This window comes from Cyprinus carpio, chromosome A7 (genome assembly GCF_018340385.1).
Source record: "Cyprinus carpio isolate SPL01 chromosome A7, ASM1834038v1, whole genome shotgun sequence".
In the NCBI taxonomy this organism is placed as follows: domain Eukaryota; kingdom Metazoa; phylum Chordata; class Actinopteri; order Cypriniformes; family Cyprinidae; genus Cyprinus; species Cyprinus carpio.
Window position 1 is genome coordinate 37,624,537 of NC_056578.1, and position 18,378 is coordinate 37,642,914.

Here is an 18,378-nt window from a genome sequence, read left to right on the forward strand (position 1 = left end):
AAATGGGGACTTTCTATCCATTGTTTGAGAAACATTGCACTCAAAATAAGAGGCAGATCTAAATGTGAGCTTGCAGTTGATTGAAAGAAAGAGAGCAGTAGAAAGAAAAGTGGAAAATTTTATTTGAAGTCAAATTATTTGAAAATTAGGTGTTTTACAGGGAACTAATTTGGAGGTAATTTGCTTACTGCGACTCTCTGGTGCATCATGGGTAAGGTAGATTATCAACAAAAACATATACTATTGATTAACAATGTCAGAGATCACAACAGGTCTGTCTTTAAAAGTTTGAGTTATCATTAAAAATCAATTTCCCTTTGGAGAAAACAATTGGAGTTTTCAATTCTGTCACCAGAGAGAAGTCTGCTGTGTCTGTTGTTCTGCCATCATTCGTTTCACTGGAAGATCAGGTTACAATATTTCGATAAATGTGCGATCAAGAACAATTAGAAATTAGAATTTGTTTTGTTTTTCACTTCATGCCGACTTTAATATATACCATATTTTACTGTGCACAATACCATTTTGAATACGTGCAAAAAAGTTTAAAAAGCCTTAAAGAAAAGTTTCGAAAAAAAGAAAACTAGATAGAGCACTCAGAAAAAGCACAGTTTTAGATCTCGCTAACTCTCACTGAAAAGTAACGTCTTTCAGTCATTTTGATGCTGTTATCATGGACGCCCTGTAGGGCTGAAATGATCTACAGAACGTATGCTTTATATTAAGCATTAGAGAGAGAAAAATCGGATGTTTGCACATATTACTACATTATTGCAAGCACTGTAAAAAACACTTGCGTTCTTCTGTATTTGACCTCTGTTTCATTTTAGGGCCACAGCCATTCTAGCTTATCTACCTCAAGAGCTGCTGGGCACGTCGTTCTATGAGTATTTCCATCAGGATGACATCGGACATCTTGCTGAATGCCATAGACAGGGTAATAGTGGAGCGGTGCTCTCCATAAAGTGTAGCACGGCCAGATTCCTGGTGCTGACCTCGCAATCTGTATGTCTCTGTTTGCAGTACTGCAGATGAGAGAGAAGATCAACACCAACTGTTACAAGTTCAAGATTAAAGATGGCTCTTTTATAACTTTAAGAAGTCGCTGGTTCAGTTTCATGAACCCTTGGACCAAAGAAGTAGAGTACATTGTTTCGACTAACACAGTCATCTCGTGAGTGAACAAAATCTGTAATGATATAATAGGTTGCCATATGTTCTGATGGTTTAGCTTACTAACCTGAATGGCTGTGTTTTCAGAGGCAGTTCTCTTGATGGAGCAGAGCCTGGTTATCCTCTGCTCACTGCCTCCCCCCAGAGTATGGACAGCGTCCTTACAGCTGCTGACGGTAGGCAGATCTCATTTACTCTTCACATCCTAACAGAACAAATAAACAAGGGACTGTTAAAGCATGTCCTAACCAGACACAAAAAGTTAACCTGCGACAAGTCATTTTTCAGTTCAGTATCACAGCCAATCAGAAGATATGTTTAATTATAGGATTTCAAGATTTTGGCCCTGATAAGAGGATTTGGCTGTTTGGGGCCACCCAGATAATGCAGGAACAACAAATTTTTTTGCATAATTACAATGTATTAAACATAAAAAAAAGGTCATTTTAAAGTGGTGACATTGTTTTTATGATATTTAATGACATTCACAATTCTCTATATACCTAATTCTTAATTCTTAATAAAATAAGAATACTGTATACAATGATGAAATTAATGTTTTGAGCATACATTTCAGTCTTTGATTTTCTCATTCAACAAATACTACCTTTCTTTTATATGTACATGAAGTGAGGGGAAATTGTGAGAAAATTAAGCAGAAAATTAAATCGTAAGTGTCTTTACTGTGACTTTTAAATAATGTTATGGGTGTCATTGCTGAATAAATGTATTAATTTCTTTCTTACCCCAAACTTTTTGATGGTAGTGTGTCATGGTTTCTACAACATTAAGCAAAAAGTTTTCAACACTGATAACAATATTTAGAATTTCTTAGAATAATAAGAATTTCTTGAGCAGTGAATCAGCATATTAGAATGATTTCTGAAGGATCATGTGACACTGGAGACTGGAGTAATGGCTGATGAAAATTTTGCTTTGCATCACAGAAATAAATTACATTTTAAAATGCATATATATATATATATATATATATTAAATATATATATATATATATATATATATATATATATATATATATATATATATATATATATGAGTTATTGTATTTTTATATATATATATATGAGTTATTATATTAATTATTTTAAATTGCAATAATGAAAACAGTTATAAATTGTAATAAAACAGTTATAAATTGTGTTATTTTTAGGTGTTTTTGTTTTTATTTTGGTTGAACCTTTTCTACTGTTCTGCTGCAGGCTCAGGGAAGACTGTTCCTGGAATCCCTGGAGGCACAAGACCCGGAGCAGGAAAGATCGGCCGCATGATCGCAGAGGAAGTGATGGAGATACAAAGGTATGCTGATCGGTAAAATGCAGAATAATCTGCATTTGAGTCATGATCTTCATGACATTGCAGCTTGTTTTACCTTTCATTGATATGACTGACAGGATAAGAGGCTCATCCCCATCTAGTTGTGGCTCAAGTCCCCTCAACATCACCAACAGCACACCCCCTCCTGACACATCCTCGCCGGAGGGCAGGAAGGTAACTTTTGTGCTTCAGTTACAGGGACACTAGGATTCTGTGATTCCTTTGATGTAGGAATCACGAAATCAGTCATACAAATAGAGTTTGGAGTATAACGAGGAATGTCATGGAATTAGGCAATAAATCAAAACTAGGACTGTACACTTAATCAAATCTTGATATGGACTAGTGTCTGTGAATATAAAATCACAAAAAGACCGCTATTGAAATATGAAGTCAGCTTTTTCTGCTCTTTTGAGAGGGACTTAGCGGTGCAGTTTTGTCTAATGCTGTCCACATACTAAAACACACGTGACACTTGTGGTGTTTTCAGCATCTGCTGAGGACATGAACACATCACTTCACCAGTATTTCACCATTTCCTTTGAAATCTCTCCGATGGTTTCACGACAACCCGTCAAAGTTTGGATTAACAAAGAGAATGTGACAGAAATAAAATGTTATTGTACAGAATATACTTCTCAAAGTAATAATAAATAAATAAATACATAAATATAGTAATAGTAACATAAAAGCTTAATTTTTTAAGGAACATCACACAATTTTATTACATGTTTTAATTTTAATTTTGTTGTGCTGCAATAAAAAATAAATAGGACCCTAAAAATATTGTTTTTGTTTAAAAGAAAATGCTGTTAAATTGTAATTTTCATGATTTCAATTAATTAGACATGCTTTTTTGATATACTAAAATTGAATTACAAATGCTTTTTAATTATTAAAATTATAAAAACATACAAACAAGGGCCTTAAAACTTTATTTTTGTAAAAAAATAAATAAATAACTGAATTATGTTTTTATGACATCAATTAACTAGACATTCTTTATGATTACTAAAATTTGTTTAGACATGCTTTTACTAAATTTAATTTAAAAATAAAAAGGAATTCAATTTAAAAACATTCTAATGGAAAAAAAAAATTTATTTGGGAAGAAATACTACAGATTTATTTTTTATTTTTTTTTTTATTATTATTATTTTTTATTCACCCTCATGCCAACCCATGGCAGATGTGTATATATATGTGTATATATATATATATATATATATATATATATATATGTAATGATATATATATATATTTTTTTTTTTTTTTAATTCAGATAAATACAAATGAGATATTTAGGAGAAACTGTTTCATCCTCACATGAAGTTACCTTCAAGTTCGCTTGGCTGTTTTTGAAGCGCTTTTGACACTTTCGGGTTAATTTAAAAAATAATATTTGTGTTCACCTTAAGAAAAAAAGTATATACATCTGGGTAACGAGGGTGAGTAAATGATGTGAGAATTAATTTTTGGGTGGAGTATGCCTTAAGGTGCAGTCTCTGACAAACATATTTAGATACAGAAAGTTCATGTAATGTTACATTAATGTGTTAATACTAATTGTAATAGCATCTGATTTTATTTTTTCTAACTGCTTAGATTTCAAATGGTGGAACTCCAGACATTCCTTCAGCAGGGATGGTGTCGGGTCAGGACAGCATAGGATATCCTTACTCTAACAGCTCGATTTTAAGTAAGTTATTTAAGTAAGGTGAATTGTCAGTGCTGCTTTTGAAATGGTTCACAATACTGTCTCTGATCTGTAGGTGATAATTCACATATCGGTATCAGTGACATCATGGATGAGCCAGGCTCCAGCAGTGATGAGGCTGCCATGGCGATCATCATGAGCCTGCTGGAGGCGGATGCAGGTCTGGGAGGTCCCGTGGACTTCAGTGACCTGCCCTGGCCGCTGTGAGATTCCTGAAGAAGACCGTCACCCATCATGTGTACAGTCCATCTCAACTGCGTTCAAACCAGCTATGACCCTGACAATCTTTTTGGTGACATTGCATTTGTTTTTGTCACGGTGCCTCAGGTAGCTCCACCCACAGCAAAAAAAAAAAAAAAAAACGGTCCACAATCTCATTCCACAGCTGTATGTTCAAATGTGCCAAACATAGACTGTAAAAAAAGATGGACGACACATCTCCACTTTCTTCTGCTATAGAAAAGTAAAGCCAAAACATCCTATTATGGCCACTGTCATCTTGCAAAAAAAAAAAAAAAAAACATGATTCTGAGACAGATTTTGCATAGTATTGATTCATTTGGAGCCCGTGTTTGTGCAGTACTGATCGTGAGGTGGATTCAAAGTTCCTCCCGAATTCCCATAAACCCAATCAGAATCTCATACTCATGACACCACATGCCGTTTTTACAGCATTAAATAACAAACTAAAAGCAAACAAATTCGAAAAATGAACACTTGAACATATTTTGGTATGATAAAACCTACTTGAAATTATGGAAACTATCTTTGGAAAAAGTTGATTCAAGTGTAATTTAATTGTTTGTTTTTTTTAAGTCCCATTCGTTTACATTGAGTGGCGGGGTTTATGACCTGTACTGCAGCCAGCCACCAGATGGCGATCAAATTGTTTTGGCTTAACTTTTCAGAACGTGTGCGGCACACTTGGTGTCAAATAGGTGATACTGTCACTATTTCACTTTCATTGAGGACAAAAAATTGGTTTATAGCACCTGGTTGGGACACGATCTCCAAGCGCACAGCATTTTGCGACACACCGTTATCAGTGCTTGTACGCTATCTAAGGCTATTGTTTCAGTCTACTGAATGGAGCACTTAATGCCAAACAACTTAATGTCACAAATCCTGTTGGGCTTACAGATTTTTTTTTTTTTTTTTAACATATATATATCCACCTCAGCATTTCTGATCTTTTTAGTGTGTTTCTGCATATTTGCTTACTAATCAAATTTTGGTGATCCATGTGAATTGTAGCCTCATTTTCCTGTTCTTAGCTTACAGAAATGGCACCCAGTGTGATCTTCTGCTGCCGTAGCCCATCTGCTTCAAGGTTCATTATGTTGTGCATTCAGAGATGCTATTCTGCATACCTCATTTGCAACAAGTGTTCATTTGAGTGACTGTTGCCTTTCAGTTAGCTCTAATTAGCTCTCCTCTGACATCAACAAGGTATTTTTGCCCACAGAACTGCCACTCGCTGGATATTTTCTCTTTATCAGACCATTCTCTGTAAACCCTAGAGATGGCTGTGCATGAAAATCTAAGCAGATCAGCAGTTTCTGAAATACTCAGATCAGCCCGTCTGGCACCAACAACCAAACAATGAATTGGTCTGGAAATTATATTCTCTGCAAACATATAAAATGTGCATATATATTTTTTTGACATTAAGATCTGCTTTTAAACTGAATACCAAGTATTCCCAAACTTGATTGTGAAGTAAAAATGGCTCTAGTTTATTGTACTGCAGTGTATTTTGTTTCTCAAATCCTCTGCATCTATTCTGTAACTGGAACGATTTTGATCATAACAGTTTCTATTATAATTTTTGCCATCAACGAAACACCAAAAGCAACCAAAAAATTAAACTTCATGTCAAACACTGTACATTATATTATAACCCTTTATTAATACAATGATTTTCAAGCGTTTGAACAGAAGGATCTTGAGCAGATAAATTAATGTCGATCCAAGAAAAACACGTCATTCGTTCACCAGGAAAACAGACCTCCTGAGGAGACACAGGAGTTCAAGGGGAGAGCTTTCCAAAAGAAAAAGTGGCACCAAACCCAAATGTATCAAATGAAAAAACTTTAAATTTATAATAATTAAACTCATTGCGGTGATAATAGAGTAAAAATGGAAAAGAACAATAGTAATAATAATTATAATCATATTATAGGCCCAATTACAAAATAAGTGAGGTTGCTAACTTCATTTCAAACGAACAAAAATAAATTTCCTTTGGTCAAGTAAAAAAAAAAAAAAAAGAGAACAGCGAAGACAGAACACGAGAGCACTGCCCATGCCAGTATCCCAAGTCCATGAAGGTTTTTTTTTTTTCTTTTCTATTTTCTTTTTAAATACAGTAACTAGACCGTTGAGGCTCTAAGGCTGTGGAGGAGGTGCAGAAGGCAATCTGGTTATAGTGTCACTCTGGTTCATGCTGCAGCATGCTGTGAAGGGGCGTCTGCTCTCAGACGGCAGGCGAGGGGGCGTCGGGGTCAGGCTCGTTGTTGCTGTAGTGGTGACCGGGAGGAGGGTGGTTGGGAAGAATGTCCAGTTCATCCACTTGTGGTCCGGGATGCATTACCACAAGCTGGTCCTGGGGAATGTCTGCCGCGGCCGCTGCCAGGTTCGTGATGGACTTGCTCTTCACACACTGGAAGTCCACGTGTCGACTCTTGCCTTCCTCCTTCTCCCAGGACATGCGGATGAAGGGTCTTTGGACGTAGTTGTAGATGACTTCAGGTCGGCCGCCGGGGCGCTTTTTCACTTTCTCTTTGTACGTTGGATAACCTACAGATACAGATTTGATACTCAAAAGTTGTGATCTCCTAATGTGGGTCATAACCATCATGGAACAGTTAATTAAAATTAAGAATCTGTCATTATATTTACATTAAATCATGCAAAATCTTGCCCTTTTTTGTAGCTTTCAAATCAAATATGGCACCTTTTGACTGGAGGAAGACTGATATATCAGCCAATAATTGGTCATTATGTCTAGACCCAGTTCTAATGACTCTGCTTTGTCAATGTGTAACAGAAAATTTCTGTTTTCAAATTTGTAGTGAATTTTGAATAAATGTTGTGTGCATCTCAATAGCTTTCATTACATTTCGGCCATCCTGCTTTGTAGATATCAATATCGCATCAGATATGAAGACAATAACAATCATCTTTGGTTCTCAGATTTGTCGTGACCAAATGTCAAGCCTGATATCTGCTGCCATATTTGATTCATTGCTACTTCAGAGAATTGAAAATTTTGGGTGAACTATCCCTTTGAATTATTAAAATTAGATTGCATATTTGAATAAATATGTATAATGTTGTAAAAACAGCATGCAAGACAAAGGATTCTTACCTTCGATACCAAGTCTAATTTTCTTAAGTCCTCGCTCTTTTAAAACAGATTTGGCTACGTCACGGTTTTCAATGTACTTGAAGAAACGATACAGTTTTGTACTGTATATAACTAAACGGGGGAAAAAATATATTTGTTTTAATATATTTGCTGTAGCCACAGACAAAGACACCAGTGATGCACTGAAATTTTAGCAACCAAAAGAATCTGCTGAAATGGATTTGGAGGGCTGAAATGGCATGTTAGACAACAACAGGTAAAAATGTCAGCTATGTGGACACTAGGAACAGGTTGACAATATCATATTTCTCAATTTCTATCAATCTTCATTTTGATGAACCAATATGGATTCTTAAATCTCAATCCATGTTTTTTTTCTGTTGATGCATGAAGAAAATTTCACTAAACATTATTTGTAGCAAACCTGGATCCAACAGGCCTTAATCAGGTTAAATGGCATACTGAATTTAACATGGATGAAAACAAGGCTGTGATGGACATCTTCACAATGGTATGCACTTTTGACAGTACAGTTCATTGAACACACTGTACATTCTTATCACTTTTTCATTCTTGTGTTTTTATTTGAGTGTTGATTATGAAATTAATTTGATCAAGTGATTTTCAGTGAAAAAAAACGTTGGTGCATCACTAAAAACACTTCTAAACTGTTTTAAAGATGTTACAGAAAGGTGTGTGTGATTACTTTGTGAATACTCCTCTCCCATCTGAGGTGGGTACTCCTCGTCCCAGTCCACCACATCATCGTCTGTGAGCACTACGATGTGACACTCCCTCTCTCCGCTCTGAGCGCTTGCCACCATCAGAGGAAGCACCATCTCCTCCAGATAGAACTCAAACTGCCGCCGAGCGCCGTCGTTGGACAGTTCATGCATCAGGGCACCTGAAGAGACAAACTGGGTCAATAAACGAAAACCTGAGGAAAACCAAAGCAGGCAAATCTGGCATTTTGTGAAATATGAGGCAGAAAACAATGTTAAAATACTACAGTTCTGACATGTTCACTGACAGAAGATTAAAGGAATAGTTCATCCGAAAATTAAAAATAGTCCTCTATCCTCTAACATGCCTTAATGATGGCTTTGTTTCTCACAAACACAAAGCATCACACTACACAAGACATTAATTGATGGACTGGAGTGGTGTGGATTATTATTGTGATGTTTTTATCAGCTGGTTGGACCCTGACGGCACCCATTCACTGCAGAGGATCCATTTGTGAGTCAGTGATGTAAAGCTAAATTTCTCCAAATCTGTCTTTAATGAAGAAACAAACTCCTCTCCATTTTGGATGATCTGAAGATGAGGTCATCACTTTTTTATTTTCAGGTGAACTATTCCATTAAAGTGAATCTCGTGTATCAGGAAGGCCATTTCAGGAATTACTCACTCAGGTCTCGGCACTTGATAGTACTGTAGTCAAAAGAGATACACAGATAGTCGCACGCTTCCCTCAGCTCGGGAATGGAGATCCCATCAGGACAGCGGATTAGCCCAGATTTATAGTAATCCTGCAAGTTAGAGACAGAACAGACAACACAAAAGATGCTATCACAGAAGCTACACCACTTAAAAACACACATGTATGTAGGCCAGATTCACGTGCACTGCTGCTCACTATCAGCTAACTGGAGAAGTGCTAATGATTTTATTCAAAACATTTTAGACTTAACACTACAATTTAATTAAATTACAATTAAACAATCTTAATCACTCACTCAAAGCAATAATCACTCACTTAAGGTTCAGTTTTAAAAACTAATAATTTAATAACAGTTAGATACAACTTTTAGCATCATAATGAATATCCAATTTTCATACTGTATAATGTACATTATTAAGCTGTGATGCCCAAGTTCACTTGCAGCATTTAAAATTTGTTTTTGTTTTCATGTTTTATTTGTTTTTTATTTAGACATCTCAAAAATAAAGCATAAAACTTCAATATCGGCCATTTATCAGTTACTGTCCATCACATGAAAATAATTTTAGCTTATCAGTATCAGACAGAATTTTAATATATTCAGTAGACCATACGTCCATGCCACGTTAGAGCCAAATAGCTCACAAAGGTGATGTAGGTTCAAATCCTTATTCCCTCTCATCCCCGTCTTCCACAAAAACAGTAATTATTGTATTGCATTCAAATTGTTCCTGCAAAAAGCACGCTTCTCTGTTCAAGCTCTCACACTCAACACATCCTCTCTCTGGATTACTAGTCAGTGTCATTGTTTGAATGCACTCATCTGATTTGATCAATTGTCTACAGCGCTCGGAGCTACAGCAGCATAAAAACACTGTCCTGAGACACATAACAGACACTGCAACAAAAGATCATTACAGCAGGATATACTGCAAAGCTGATGACAGGCTTATGCTGCGCTTAACAGCATTATTTAAAAGCTGTTGCTGGAAGCTCATTATCAGATGTTCTCAAGCTGAAACAGCCCACAGTGAAAGCTTGCAACTAAACCACAGATCTGTCTTAAACACTAATATACCCATGCAAATCAGCTATAAGACTTTATCAGTGCACTGTCTCCAAATTAACAAGTTTAAAATGTTGCCATTTGTTGTCAAACAAATTAGTCCATTTGGGATATCCTTGAAAAAAGTTGATGTTTCTGAAACCAAAGCTAAGGATTTGTGATAGACTGGAACTTCTCAAGTAGGTCGCACATGGGACATGAAGTGCCAGGGGTAGAACAAGGCACAGGTATCATTTATAAAATGAATCATTCTGTATATGGGTCAAAGACGAAAAAGTGTTTAAGCATAAAAAAAAAGTGTAATGCTGCTTTAAACTGTTGTAGTTTTTCCCCCCAAAAATGCAAAAAGTTTTCTGTTTTATTTAATTGCAATTTTGTTTTTGTTTTTCTGAGCAAAAAAAATAAATATCATACATTTTCCCCTGATTTACAGAAGACACCCAGTAAAATCTCATTCAGTGTAACAATCTTGTCAGGCATATTTACAACAAAAATCAATTTATGACATATTAAAAGACTAATTACTTTCACCCCAAATACTAATGAGTTGTAATTTCCCTTTTTTTTAAACATTTGCCACTATCCTAGGTTTTGCCCATTTGTCAGTAAGAATGTTTTACTAATTTAAAACACAATAAAATTTAGTATGCTCCATTATTCTTTTAGATATTTTAATATGTACAACATCAGAATACGCATGTTGTTTGAATTTTTGCATAAATATTGTTTTACACTGAACGACAATGTAACATTATTTCAACCAAATTTTGACATTTTATTCTCCAAAAACTAATTTGAAACTTTAAAAGTAGACATTTTACTTACATTTAATGTGCTTTCTATGGACACAAAATCACTTTTGTACATTTCTTTTGATGCGGACATCTTAACGTCTTTGACCCATATGTATTTTGATCTTTTGACATGGAGGTCACTGTACTATAAAAACATCCTGTAGGTTTCAAAACTCAAAACTTTCTTGTTAGTCTAAAACAGCTTATATTGAAGCCAATCTGCCAAAACAACAGGTTGTGGAATGTGCCACTTTATTACGTAATAGTGTGGCTAAACACTACCTCCGTAGAAGATCAACATCTGCGTCTAGATTTCTGCCTGTTTAGTCCCGCCCACCGATTCGAACATGTAGCAGGCAAATAATGAGAGAGGCAAACGCAGGTCTACATAGAAATTAAATTATATCTATTGAAATCACAGCAGCATCCATCTATGAAAAACTGCAATCATATGAATGTTAGCCAATCATATCAGTGGGTGTTTACTTCCGAGTCTACAATCCACCACACCTTTTCAAACAGTGTTTTCTGATGAGGTGGGGTGGGGGTAAAAACCGGACAGAAAATTGCCCATTCTAAATTGTGTTTTTTGATGTAAAAATCTTGGTAAGATTATAACTGGACCTCAGAGAACAGTACAAAATTGTAAAAAAAAAAAAAAAAAAAAACATTCATGACCCCTTTACTGTGTGTAGTGAGACAGTTAAGGCGAGATGTCTAGTGACAATGACCTACCAGAATAGCCCTAAATACAGTAGAGCTGATGCCCTCTGCCACCTCATACTCTCCTTTCTCATTTGGCCGGGTGAAATTGTGTTCTCGTCCGGATCCAAACATTCTACAGAAAAATACAGAAATATTTTTATTTTTTTTCAGAAACAACAATGGTAAAATATATTAAAACTAGATGACAGAAGGCTGAGATGAGTTAATGGGTTAGTTCTGTCATCATCTACTCTCCCTAATGTCATTTATTCCTTTTTCTTGAGTGATCTTAAAATGTCTTAAATTCAGTTTGATCAAATGTAAGGTAATAAAGTCTTAAATGGTGCAACAAAAGGCTCCATTATCATTTTGAGAGGTCTTAAAGGGATAGTTCACCCATAGATGAAAATTACATAAATTTCTCATCCTCATTGTCATTCTTAACCCATAAGACTTAATACTTAAAACACAAATATGACAGAATTTTTATTTTTGGGTGAACTATCCCTTTACGTTTTGGTTACTTGGACTTTCAAAGAGGGACAGAAACCTCAAGTTTCATTAAAAATATCTTAATTTGTGTTTTGAAGATTAAAGTCTTATGGTTTTGGAACATGAGCATGATAAAATAATGACAGAATATTTTTTTTGAGAGAACTACCCCTTTAAATTTGGGGATGAGAAACAGGAATCATGATATGTTTAAAGACAAACTGCAAGCAGCAACAATTTATTTACATAAATGTGAGCGCTCCAAGTTTTAATGTAAAAACTCTTGAAGCATTATTATCATCAAAATACAATACTGACCAACCTAATTTGTATGTATTGACACATGAAGTATGTAAATCGATTTAAATACATACTGTAATATGTCTTAAGTGTTTTAAATGTGCAGTTTTATTTGGAGACTACAGGTTTGTTCTGAATGAGCAAAAGGTATTCATTTTATTTGTGCAGGCCTTAATAAAAAGTCTTACATTTGATTTTAAAACCATGAGTAAGGTGTCTTGCATTCAGATCACATTTCAAAATGTTCTTCTGAGAAACCTGGCAGATTAGCATTAATTAACTACATATGTGGTCACAAATATTTTCAACTCTGAACGTGTTTTGAGTGATTAGATCACAAAACGATTTGTACCCCATTTGTATTTTTCACTGTTTTTAACAGACACCTTCAAGACAGAACTCTTTGACAGATGATTGGTCTGCTTCTAACCTGCCCAGCATGGTGTTGGGCTGTGCTGTGAAAATCGAGGGGTCCACCACGAAGCGAGTGTTGTCCACAATAAGCGTGACCTTCTCTGATGTGCGGACGCTGCGGGCTCCATCTTTGACATTCTCGTAGACGAAGACCATCTCACCGGGGCCCATGCTCTTGTATGTGCCCTCTGAGCTGGACAAGCTACTGTTGCGGCTGCTGGCCACCCCACTGCTGCTGCTGCTGGGAGAGATCCTCTGAGGCCTGGGGCTGCTGGGCCGCGATGAGCCGCCTTCACGATCTGGACACGTGACACATATACGACATGATGAAAAACCACGGGACTTAAATGAAGAGCCACATCAGATTTAAACGACAAAACAGTGGTTTTCTCACCACTGTTGTGTTGCCGTGTGGGGGAGGTCAAGTTGCGAATACAGGGTGTGAGCTGGCCTTCGCCACGCTCGTGTGAGGAGTCCCGAGAGCGGTCACTGGAGCGACGTCGATCTCTGGATCGGTCACAGCCTCCACTGGCACCATGCATGTTCATTTTCACCTGGACAGTCTAATACATCTGGCCACTGCAAGAAGCAAAAAAGAGAGAGAAACCTTAAAAAACACCTCTGAAGACAAGACCCAGTGTCATAATTCAGCCTCTTGAGAGGAACAGACTGCCTTTGTAATTTAAGTTGAAATGGCTCCCACAACACCACAGAGAGCTAATGTCATGATTGTTCACATCTAGTTACTATAGTTAGCCTAACTAAAGCCTAACTAAAACCATACAAAAAGCATTTTCATTACTTGAAATAAAATGGACATTAACTGAAATATCATATGAACAAACATTTATCGTTTTAATTTTAGTTTAACTTGATGCACTAAAATAACTAAAACTGAAATAATTAACTATAAGTAGCCTAATATTTAAATAATTAAAAACTAAGACATTTTTGATGAACATATGAAACTCCTGTAAAAAAACAGTAAAAATCATTCTGATCCCAAATGTTTGACCGGTGGTGTATACACACACACACACACACACACACACACAAAGTTATACACTACAAACTGCCAAATTTAAAGTTTGGTTTACCTTAAAATATGACAGAAATTTGTTACTAATGTCTAGTAAATGTACTTCTCAAAGTAATAATAATACAATTTAATAAAACAGTTTAAGGAATATCACACAATCAAAATAGTTTTTCATCCATGTTTTCATTTCAGTAAACTGCTGCTGCCTTGCTCAGAGAGATAAAACTGAATTATGGTTAAAGTTTATAGTATTTAGTATTTTGTTATCATAGTATTAGTTTGTAAATGTGTAATAAATCATAAAACACACAAATTGTTAACATTTTGATCACTAACTTTGTGGAAGTTTAATGAATTCAATTGATAAGACAAGATTTTTGATTATTAAATACTAATTAAACCATTAAAACAGAATCCAGAAAAACTCAAACGGAAAACACAGAATGTGTGTAAAAAAAAATAAAAATAATAAAACAAGAAGAAATGAAAAGAACCCATTTCATATAGGGCCTCAAAATAATAATACCTCAATAACTGCCAGAACTTTTTACATGAGACAGTTCAGAAGAAAAAGGATAGCTACTGTATATTAAAAACCTAAATACCACCCTTTGTCACGTACAAATAACTAGTATGTAAGTGTGCTGTAAAACAAGCACATAATTACTGGTGGTAAAAGACTAAATAAATAAATAAACCAATAAACTTTCCATAGTAACACCCTTTAACGTAGTAATTCACAACACCACATTTATGATAACTCTTTATGCCAGACGCTCAAGCAGAAACGTAGCAGATTTACAGAATAAATTAAGGCAGCAGATGAAAGCAAGTGCACAAGAGTGAGAGAGAGGGTGTGTTTCAACGGCTTCTGTTCCAGCTGACCAGGAAGTGCCTGGGGCAAATTCAACTGGATGTCATAAGTGTAACACACAGGAGAAACGGGGCCTGGGCTCGGGTGTTTGTCACACCACCGGCTCACTGTGTGCATACACACCAGTAGAACATAAATGAACAAAGTAGCACTATTCTAGCACTATGGATTTGGGCTGTCCATTGTTGAAGTAATTATACAGTAATACCGTGGTAAATATCAAAATACCACTGTATTACCATCTGATACATCCCTGTACTATGATAAAAATACTTTAATTCTTATTATGCTTCATCACATGTAAAACTTAAAACTTACTGATCTTAAAACTTAAGATGGGATATGAATCAGACATTTGTGTACAGCACCACTCCCTCTTCCCAGTGTTTTTTTTTTTTTTTTGAAAGCTCAGGAAGTCAGGAAATTCCAAAGATAGTTGTCCATTTAAACCAGTCCCTTAAAATAAAACAACAAACACTGAGAGACAGAGACCACCCCTTTCTTCCTCACCCATGCCCTGTGCAAATGACACAGCCGAGGACTTCTGATAAACCCTTGGCTAGTTTCTCATTCCTACATATTGTGCCAAGCACCATAAATTCTACTCTAGATCAAAGAAGAGTCAGCGCAGTAAATAAAAACATTGTTGCTGCAAAAAATTAAAAGTCAAAGGTCTTAAAAAGTCTCTAAAACCACAAAATGTTAACCTTTAAAATCTGTTGGTTAAGTGACTCACAAGTAGATAAACCGGTAGTCTTTGTAAACACTTACAAGGAAGTTAATTGCTACATTTAACATCCTGTGCAGTGTGAGAGATCTGCCGTGTTTACACACTTTTCACAATGCATTTGATGCTGGCTGTGCCTCAAAAGTACAAGCAGACCATTCACTCGAATCCCTTCCTCATAACCTGATATAATGTCACTAATTAACAACCAGTGCACTTCTTTTTACACAACAATCGCTTTAACATTACGTTTCTTCGCTAACAAATGTTTTGGCATTCAAATTAAATTTTTGGAGACTTAAGTCACAATAAAAGCAATTCTAAATGTTATTTAACATGTTTAATATTTACATAATTTTCAAGTGTGGCTTAATCCTCTGATGCGTGTGGTGGAATTCGTTCAACAAAAAAAATAATTTCTGAACCATTCAGGATGTGATGTTACAACCAAACCACCATGACATGACTTACTTTTGACCCATTCCCATGCTTCTACATAGCTGTTCTCTTCATGAGATTTTAACAAATTCAGCATTTCTGATGAAAGTGCTCCAAAAACATTAAAAAAATATATATATTATATTGCGAATGCACCATTTAGTGAAAAAAAGAATGGGAAATTCTTGTATTCTTTACTGTGGAAGGTTCATTTTAACAGGAAAAAATACACACAATACTGTTAAAACATGCTATTTATTCAACCTTACCACATAACCTAAAATGATCCTACATTTTAAAAGAACTTATGTTGGCCTAATGTTTTATTTGTAGTTCATTCTAAAGCTTTATTGTTTACTGTAAAGTTCTAGTAACAACACCTACCATATTTAGTTATGTATTGTCATATATATATATATATATATATATATATATATATATATATATATATATATATATATATATATATATATATATATATATATATATATATGAAACACAAAATAATTACAGCGATGTTTTGAAGTAGAAAGAATAGTTTTTCTATGTAAACTATAAATTCATGCTTCAGAGGGTTAAGTACAAATAATTTTAAGCCAAGAGGAAAGTATATGTAAAGAGCCAGATTACATTTTTTTTTTTTTTTTTATTTAAAATGGTTTTAAAAAGTCTTGTGATCTGATCTGATCCAGAAACCACAGGACTGACATCCATCCAAATACTGAATGACTGATCGAAGTCTCGCGGGTGGTGTGTCGATACATGACAACAAAAACACAACGAAAGCAAAAAAGCGCTATTTGTCATGGTTCACTCATTAATTAAACAGGGATTTGTAATTAAATGTGTGATTATGTGTCTCGTGTGTTGTTAGGCAGCGGACTCATCTTCAAACACAAAACCTCAGCGGACGTCACAGAACTATTAGCTAGCCACCGAAGCTAACCAACAAAACAACAACAGACGTTCTGGATTATGAATTAAACACATTCTTACCTTTTTACAGTGTCGTGAGCATAGCTTGTAAAATCGCTAATTACTGGTGTTCTCTCGTGAGGTAAACAGAAAAGAATAACCATCAAAATATGAAGAGGACCATCAGCTTTTCTGAAAAAGCTAATTTGATCTCCACCAACTGCTGACAGGAAACGCGACTTCGCTGAAGTATCGCGAGAACTGCGTCACGTAGTCAATGGGCTTTATAAAATTGATCAAATTACAAAAAGAAAGAAAGAAAGTAAATTTGTTGTGTATGTAATATATAGTGTACAGTTAAAAACATCCAGTTGGTCCACATTTTATTGAAATTGTTGGATGTCAAAAAAAAAAAAAGTACAAATAGGCCTATATTGACAGTACTACAAAGAAACAAAAACAGTGAAAACAAAGAGGCATACAAGGACATTGTCCTTTGTATGTCCTACAGTGTCTGAACATTATAAATAACAACTAACATATAGCAACAATATCTAAATAACAACAATTATTTACAAATAAATAAAAATACTATGTGAAAATAAATAAAAAAGACATTAGTGAAGCAGTGCACTTTCTTTCTCCAAGTACAATAGTACATTTTAAATGACACTTACTGTGTCCTCCTCCTGCACTGATGTTACTGAGAAATCACTTTTCATTATTTAGAGTTCATTCGCTTTTCAAAAACATCACTTTTGACAATGTCAGTTCAAGATCCACGCCGCACCTTCCCCCTTTCTTAAACGTCTGATAGATGGGCCGTTGGTTTTCCCTTTTTGGGAGTCATTTAATGAGGGTATGATGATATTGTTGAGCTTCAGCTGAAGCCAGTCCTGTCTTTCTAACATCTCCTTGTGCTCCCGAACGTTGTGCATGAGCTGAACTTCACTGATTGACCTCCTGCTGTTGCAGATGGAGATACGAAGTGGTCAGATTGGAATTGAAATCACAAAATTAAATCATTATGTTGCATCATATTTGCTCTCACCTAAGTGGTAATCCTTCCAGATATAACAAACTACAAAGATCCCACAGCACAATGATAAGCATGATTCTTTCCAAAGAACGTATGGGTAACATAGTGATACCTGTAGAATAAGTTAAGGATAAGATAAGTTCTATAATTTACAAGATAGTGTGTCCACGATTGGCCTTTAAACTTACCGAGTTTTGTTGACTTTAGTTTGACTGCTTCGGTAATTCGTGGCTGCTGTGCTGAGAGGGTCCATGTGTTGTTCAGTGTTGTATTTGTGTGTTGGGGCTACTCTTCCTCTTTTTATACGTACAAGCCCCCTCCCGCTGAATTGATGAGCTATCTCCATTATTGATGGTGATGTCATTCATGCTTTGATGGAGGCTGGCATGCACATGACGACACATGGCTACCAACACCCCCACTAATTCTGTTTTCAACACCTTGGTCAAGACCCCCGTGATCACAGTGCTGGAGAACTAGTGCCATGTACGGCTATGACGGTCAGGCTGGGTGCCACCGTCAACAAAGTAAGTATA

General features: G+C 35.6%; 3 protein-coding genes across 5 annotated transcripts in view; 1 reads left to right on the forward strand and 2 right to left on the reverse strand.

Moving 5' to 3' along the window:
- The window catches only part of LOC109090352 (aryl hydrocarbon receptor nuclear translocator-like protein 1), a 29,888-nt gene extending 23,919 nt beyond the window's left edge, over positions 1 to 5,969 (forward strand). For all 3 annotated transcript variants that reach the window (XM_042761055.1, XM_042761056.1, XM_042761054.1), the window contains exons 15-21: positions 831 to 937; positions 1,024 to 1,174; positions 1,261 to 1,349; positions 2,394 to 2,490; positions 2,586 to 2,682; positions 4,114 to 4,207; positions 4,281 to 5,969. In XM_042761055.1, the coding sequence (XP_042616989.1) occupies positions 831 to 937; positions 1,024 to 1,174; positions 1,261 to 1,349; positions 2,394 to 2,490; positions 2,586 to 2,682; positions 4,114 to 4,207; positions 4,281 to 4,432 (787 nt within the window). In that variant the 3' untranslated portion in view covers positions 4,433 to 5,969. The remainder of the gene's footprint in view (positions 1 to 830; positions 938 to 1,023; positions 1,175 to 1,260; positions 1,350 to 2,393; positions 2,491 to 2,585; positions 2,683 to 4,113; positions 4,208 to 4,280) is intronic.
- A 141-nt stretch (positions 5,970 to 6,110) lies between these two features.
- LOC109069017 (BTB/POZ domain-containing protein 10) lies at positions 6,111 to 17,055 on the reverse strand. The gene is made up of 8 exons (XM_042761057.1): positions 16,885 to 17,055; positions 13,205 to 13,389; positions 12,827 to 13,109; positions 11,635 to 11,737; positions 9,007 to 9,127; positions 8,302 to 8,499; positions 7,596 to 7,706; positions 6,111 to 7,024 (listed from the first exon to the last, which is right to left on the reverse strand). Exons 2-8 carry the CDS (start codon positions 13,356 to 13,358, stop codon positions 6,702 to 6,704), a joined length of 1,293 nt encoding a protein of 430 aa, XP_042616991.1. The 5' UTR covers positions 13,359 to 13,389; positions 16,885 to 17,055; the 3' UTR covers positions 6,111 to 6,701.
- Positions 17,056 to 17,171: 116 nt separating this feature from the next.
- LOC109069048 (parathyroid hormone-like) lies at positions 17,172 to 18,099 on the reverse strand. Its single transcript, XM_019085748.2, has 3 exons — positions 18,031 to 18,099; positions 17,855 to 17,954; positions 17,172 to 17,769 (listed from the first exon to the last, which is right to left on the reverse strand). The coding sequence occupies exons 2-3, from the start codon at positions 17,944 to 17,946 to the stop codon at positions 17,571 to 17,573; spliced, it is 291 nt and encodes a 96-aa protein (XP_018941293.1). The 5' UTR covers positions 17,947 to 17,954; positions 18,031 to 18,099; the 3' UTR covers positions 17,172 to 17,570.
- Between the last annotated feature and the right edge of the window lie 279 nt (positions 18,100 to 18,378).